This window comes from Phaethon aethereus (assembly GCF_964289735.1).
Source record: "Phaethon aethereus genome assembly, chromosome: 20".
Lineage (NCBI taxonomy): Eukaryota > Metazoa > Chordata > Aves > Phaethontiformes > Phaethontidae > Phaethon > Phaethon aethereus.
In genome coordinates this window covers 11,580,654-11,587,732 of record NC_138596.1, presented here as the reverse complement: position 1 = coordinate 11,587,732, position 7,079 = coordinate 11,580,654, and the positions used below count along the sequence as shown (strand labels likewise).

At 44.9% G+C, this 7,079-nt stretch overlaps 1 protein-coding gene across 1 annotated transcript in view; it reads right to left on the bottom strand.

Moving 5' to 3' along the window:
- Positions 1 to 1,523: 1,523 nt before the first annotated feature.
- NEK6 (NIMA related kinase 6) overlaps positions 1,524 to 7,079 on the bottom strand; it is a 41,747-nt gene continuing 36,191 nt past the window's right edge. Inside the window, exons 8-9 of the mRNA XM_082008914.1 lie at positions 6,245 to 6,358; positions 1,524 to 2,400 (exon numbers count right to left, since the gene is read on the bottom strand). Coding sequence (XP_081865040.1) covers positions 2,290 to 2,400; positions 6,245 to 6,358 — 225 coding nt within the window. The 3' untranslated portion in view covers positions 1,524 to 2,289. The remainder of the gene's footprint in view (positions 2,401 to 6,244; positions 6,359 to 7,079) is intronic.

Here is a 7,079-nt window from a genome sequence, read left to right as displayed (position 1 = left end):
CATCTAGAAAAAACAGCTTTAGCTGTGCCACAACATAGAAGGTAAAGATGCTCATTCATCAGTTTTTGCTGGGACAACTGGTACAGTTTGTGTAGTCCATTCACTCCTTTTCTGGAAAAGTAGCTACATATGAGACCTGTTAGGAACAGTTTCACACATGTTTAGGCCCATTTTCATTGTGTGTTGTTTTTGGGGTTTTTTTTAATGTGTTCCTTAATACTAGACTTTTTTTTTAAACAAAGGTGTTTATTTTGTAAATAATTTTTTATTTATCTAAAAATGCACAATTGCAAAAAAATTACCTTTTGAAATACATTTACTTACAAGCACTAATAAATTTTATGTAGCAAGAAAGTGACCAGACTTCTCAAGATACTCCAATTTAAGCTGAGCTTCCCTGGAAGCCAAAAGATCCTTTTCCATGTTACACCAAGCAAAGCGCAGCACAACCATCCCTCTGAATGTGTAGCTGCCACCAGGGCTTAAAGGAAAGCTGCAGTGTAGAAGTGACAGTCTTCAGTCTTAAATCTAAGAATTGCTAAAGAAGCCGGGTATAAATTAAACAAGTTAGCATGGGCACATTGGAAGCAATTCGGTGCCTCCACTCTATTCTCATGCTGATTTGAATTTCTCAAGTCTCTCATGAGAGCAGCAGGCTCAAATTTCTGCTGAGAAGACTCAATAAAATGGCATCTTGCATTAATGATACCAACATTATTCACAGCAATTAATAGCTTTTCTTTGCTACTTTGTATAAATATTTTGAAATTTGATGGAAAGTAGCTGAAGATGGCACTGCAGTTTTCCTTTAAGTAGAGCAAATCAGGTTAAAAAAAAAATCCACTAAAGCATATATATGTATGTAACCCTCTAACCCTAATCTTATTTCAAAAAAATTAAGGATTGTATGCTTCTCTTAAGAAAAAGAAAACAAAAAACAGGCACAGGCTGCATTTGAACTGTCACACACGAATCTACATTTTGGCATTGGCCACTGTCACACATGGAAGCAGCGCTGAAACAGTACAGGCTTACTCATTTCCCCGCTGTCGTCCTCAAGAGCGTTAAGTGCAGCCCCGCTCCTCTGAACAGGCAAATGAAATGGAAACACTTGAACGTGAATCCACGTTTGTTCCTAAAGCAGTGAATATTTTTCATTGACAGTAATGAAACAAATCATTGATTCAATGAATGAATTTAGTTGGCTGAAATTTTTCATGTAGTTAAAGAAGATGACTCCTTCAAATCAGGTTGAGATTTTATAAAAATTCACATTCTGTAAATTAGCTTTCACAGTTAACTAGACGGGGGCTGATCCTTATGTAGAATTAGATACACAAAGCATTTTACTTACTTTGTAAAAAATTTTCTAAGTGTTCAACACACTGCTTTGCTTAAGTTTTACCTACAGTACCTAATGTACTACTGAACGTGTAAAAGTGTCTTCACCAAAATCTAGTTGGTTTAGATAAACACTGGTTTTTAACAAGAACTTGTAGTCTAAAAAGACTCATGCCAAATGGGAAAATAAGTTTAAAGATATTTGCAGAAGCACTGCTTGGTTTGGCTTTGTTTGGCATGTTTTTCTTCTTTTTTCCCCAGGTACATGCTTAACTCATCTCATTGGCTGTAGCCAAGTTAACAGATAAATGCATCAGCAAAATACTCACTCTAAATTTTCAATTAAAAAAAAGAAATCTTGAAACAAATGTGTTTCCCACCCCCAACCCTTCCCAGTTTCTACGTGTGAAGAGGAGGGAATTAACAAAAACACATAAATGGCTGCTTTAAAAGATAATAAGTAAAAACTGAATTTGCTATTAACCATTTGCAGAAGAGGCAAAGTAGCAGTTATACAAATTACACAATCATCTATTGTAATTCTTACATTAGTATAAAGTGATTTCACTGAAGGAATTATTTCAATACTTCACATTACAGTTAAGATAGAAGGGGTGTGTCAAACGCTCCAACACCCTCATTAATATCATCTATCCTAGATTACACATGACAGTTTTAAGAAAGGACCCTTAAATGATCTACATCTGTACATGTTACTTGCCTTAAAAAAAAAAAAAAATCACTTGCAATACCTCACAGAATCTTCACTTTAAAGCATGACCACCTTGTAAGAGTCCTTGTCAAATAACCTACAGAAATAATGGAGCACCTTGCTACGAGTGCTCAGCCCTCTCGCTTGTGTGACCAGGCACCAGTCGGTTTCATCCGAGAAAAAAAATTCAAGTAAGACTAAGCTGTGCTGGCTTCTTGAGAGCATTCGCCGATGGTTCATGTGCTGGAGGTCCAAACATGCATTTGTTTTGCTATTTGGTGCACGTAACCAATGTCAGGTCTTTGATCTGGATCGGGGTATATGCACATGCTGACCAGCTCCCGCAGCTGAAAGACAGGAAGACGGGCACGAAACGTGAGTGCATCTGTGATTTCTTACTGGAAAAGGGTACGGGGGTATTCGTCCAACCACTGGAATCCAGGACAGGAGCTGGGAACCTCCCTTGTGCAGATGTTCCTGGGCAGATTGCAGGCACATGTCCATCCCGGCCCGTGTCCCCCCACCCTACAAAAGGACCAGGAAGAACCTTTTCCACCAAATCTTCAGCACTGAATATTTAAATCTTCTATACAACCCAGTGGATTTTACATCATCATTTAGAATGCACTAGTAGCATATATATCCCCAGGGGTTGCCAGCTCAGTGTGCCTCTACAGAGAATGCAACCACCACCTCCGAGCTGTTACTCCTGACACTGGGAATTTCTTGCCCCCTTTTTTTTTTTGTAAAAAACCTTTTTCCTGGGGGATTTTTGATTCACTTCAGAGAACCAGAGCAGAGATGACCAGTATCGTCAGGCGGCAGGCTGGAGGAGTGGGGAAGGGAGCCCAGCGCAGGAGGGCCCGGTGAAGCAGCGCCAGGCAGGGGGAGGCACCAGCGGTAGGAGCAGGATGAGGACGAAGGAAGGAAAAATGAGATCACTACCAGAAATCTGACAGCTGACAGGCAGGGATGGACTTGCCAGTGAAAGTGGACTCTGAGGAAAGGGGGAAGTAGCGGGAGGGGTTTAAAAACGTGTCCTGAACAGAGCTCTCCTGCACAACTGCACTTCCCACACCAATCCCTGGTAACAAGCCCATTCGAGGTTTTTGATGTAGGAAGTCTAAACAGCGCTTGTGTATCTTAAGATACTGGAGCACGGCTGTCAAACACCAGTGTTTCCTAAAAACCTTTGTGAAGAAGAGAGGCTGGTCATTGATTATGTTTAATAAATAAAATGCAGAAGGGCTGAAATCTCCCCACCTCCCAACCCTCTTTATTGTGCACATGAAAGATTGTAGCTTTTAATTATACAGACATTGAAAGCTGCTCATACCCCCGAGGCACCGGGGGAAACAGCCTTGAGCCTCTGATCTTCTCACATCCTCCCAGTAGCCACAGTGCCAATTATTTTAATGGTAATTAAAAGCATGACCATACAGCTATCAAGCACACTGCTTCAGCTGCATTACTGAACATACCCAAGTGAGGTTTTCAGCTCTGGATGGAGCAGTGCCCCATGCTTCAAGTTATCACTGAGCGCGACGCACGTTTCTGCGGGGATTCCTGCAGGGCGGCACGCGGCCGAGTGGCGAACGCGCAGGCAGGATGGAGGCCGGGGCACGGTGTAATGCAGTTACTGCTAACCACCCTGCCTGTCGCTGTGCGTGTACACGCCGAGAGCGATACAAACCCCCGAGCCAGGCTATCTCCAGAGCAAACCCAACTCCACCACCTGGCCCTGGCCCACTCATAACGGCTCTGCTGACTTTTTTTTTAAAATTCATCTGAGGGCAGGGGGGTTCTGCCTTTGTAACTGCTGAGACCCCAAAGATTTAACACATACCTCAGCCCTGAGCAGACAGACCACCACAGAACACCCACGAACAAATTAAAATGTTTCTCTGACCAGAGCCTGCGCTATCAGTACAATTTGTCCAACCAGCAGCTGTGCTCCCATGTAAATACAGCACTGAAAACACAGCCTGGGAAATTTTGTCTGTCGATGACCAGGACAGCACAGGCGTTCCACCATCATCTACAGGGAACCAGTGGACCAAGCCTTGATAAGCACTGCCAACCAGGATCTCCAATTACTAGCAAATTTGTTCCTGATATAGAAAACTAATCCTGGCTGGAGTCCCAGCTCCTCCTCCTCCTGCTACGAGCAGCACGGGAGGATTTGGACTGGTTAGCCACAAAAGGCTACAGAGAAGAGGAACATCACTGAAAGGGAACACCATTAAAGCAGGCATTCTTCAATAAATGCACTGCCTTGTTCATCTAAAACAACTAAAATATTCATGCGATCAGCAATCAGCCTGCAGCTGAAGCTTCGCTTTGAGACCACATTACTGAGGTGAAGGAAAGACATGCCGATGGCTCTGGAGCATCACTGAAAGCTTCGGTGGCATGGCATGGCCTAATCCTCACCCTTGCCCTCAGGCAGGAGGATGTAAAGTCTTTACTGCTTTCCCACATCACTCACAAACCTGCGGCAGTGATGATATTAGACGGGTTGTAAAGACTCTGCCCTTTCCATCTAAAATGGAGACTCTTGAAGGGAAACGCATACGTCCAAACAGAAATAGCTGCCCACCCACCGGCCGCGGGAAGAACAAGTTCTTTCTGGTGCAACTTGCTGCTGCAGGCAGCTGCCTCTAATTTCCCAGCCTTTCAGAAGAAACGATCCTGCCTGCATGGTTTATCTAGCTTGGCTGCTGGGAGACACCCACACACCTTTGCCTTTGGCTACCCACTCCAAAAGCTTTAAATCTTTAAAAGTATGAACTAAACCAAATATCATTCATGGTGGAGTCATGTTCTAATATTCACAAAATTGAAGCTCTTCACGGTTTCAGTCAGAAGCAGCAGCTAATGCAGCGAGATGAGCTACAGCCAAAGGCACAGCCCTCCTCAGACTTCGTCAAGCATTCTGTTAATAGTGCATGAACACCATCTGGAGTCTAGTTCTCTGGGACCTGGCGCCTTTGAGCTTTAAACCATCCTTCTCACCCTGGACTGTATCACTCCACTACACACTCTTTAGCACTGCCAGAGGGAAGCAAACAGACAGTAATTGTAAAGACAGGAAACACATCTGTCAGCTTACGCTAACTCTTGCTGCCAGCAGGCATATCCTGAAATGCATGCTACAACGGCACAGCAAACGTGCACGCACAGAGCTGGGACTTGCTGCTACGGCAGCTTGGGACAGGGGGCAGAAATAAAAAAATCCACTTTACCAGAACAGTTCCCAAATAATCTTTTTGCATGAGTTACTTCGCAAGTAAAAAACTAAGTAAAATGTGTGGTGCAGGGTCCCTCTCAGGGTGGAGACCAGACCGGCCGCTGCCGGCTGCGTATGGCATTTCCCCTGCATCCTGCCTCTTGCTCCTCAGAACTCTGAGGTAGAATAAAACAAAAGAAAAACCCCAAAGGATTTAAAAATTACATTAGCCATTTCCTTTCAAATAGAAGGCAACTGTAACTGAATGAGGAGGTAAGGAAAACCAGCTGGTTTGTCTAGGTAAGGGGGGGGGGTGGGGGGGTGGGTAGGGGGAATTTAAAAACCCAATTCCAAAGGCCCCGAACAAAAACAACACACATTTGCAGCTGAAGTGAAACACTGCCGAGCAAGCATGCACACTGACAATTTTTTCATATACGCCAGTTCAGCTACTGTTTGCCATCCCTCACTTTCATACGCACAAAATCCAGACTTTAAAAAGCCCCTGTACAGGTGTTGTATACATGCTCACTGCATTACAGTAGCTAGCTTTCCTCCCCTCGTCGTCTTAAAAAGAATCTTTCCCCCCTTGTCACACACTGAAAGCTTCATAAACAAAAACTGAAGCACTGTTTCATGGTATGTTATTGTAAGGGAAGGGAAGCAAAGGAAAGGGCTTTCCCACAGTTCGCTGTTGGTTTTTGCCAGCATAACAAACTTTCAGTTTCAAAATATTCCCCACATTAAGAAATCTCCTTTTCTGGCTTCATTTAGCTTGTCAGTAGTCAGACATCCCGACAACAGTTTCCTTTGCCAGCCATAAAGGTACCCAGGACGCGCTGGCCATCCCCTGTTCTACCTGGAACGTGGGGGCTTTCCCTCCCGCGTTCCCTCTCCCCTGCATGGGCAGGAACCTCATTGCACCCCCACCACACTGCCCTGCAAAAACACTCCCCATTTACCTTTTCAGAATAATGTTCAGCTGGGAGAGGTGGGTAGTCACATTGCTCTATTTTTTGGCAAAGAGAAAACAGGTTCATTTTATCTCCATAGAAAGGACTCTGAAGAGCTGCCATCTAGAGAAAAAAACAAACAGAAAATATTTCAGAAACACAAAGGATGCAACAGCACTCAGCACTGCTGATTTGCAAGAGCGAATTTTGCTCTTTGACACTGAGCAAGCGATGATGCTGCTCTCTCAAACTGTCCGCAGCCGAAGTTGCTCCAGGATCACGACAGTATTGCACAGAGTCACAGGGCTGCCATCGTGCGTGCCACCGCGCGCTTCCCAACGCCCAACTGTCCTCGCGTGCAGGCATGAGCGAGCGGAGCCGCGGCAGCGGCGCGGAGCCCCTCCGGCCACGCAGCGCCCTGTCCCCGATAAAGACGCGCAGTGTCTGTCGTGCCTGCTGGGGCAGCCAGGTCCCTGCTCCGACGCCGCTCTACGGAGCACGCCTGCGCCGCCAGCGCCTCGACCCTGCCTCTCGCCGGAGTTACCCGCGACCACTGGGCAGCGCCGAGCCTGGAAAAGTCTCCACGTTTTCCTGTCACTGATGCTTTCTGCCCAACACATTTCAGATGTGGGATGTTGGGTGTACACAGGGAATTTTACAGGTACATGGAAAAAAGTACCTTTTTTTTTGGAAAAAAAAAAAACCCAAGCAAACAAACAAGAAATAGGATGGGCTACTGTAGGGCAATCAGTTAGAAATCAACTGGCTCAAAGATGACTCTGAAAGCCTCTCAAACACCATCATCTCTTTAAAAAGTAGAAGCTCTTCTGTCTTTGATAACCTG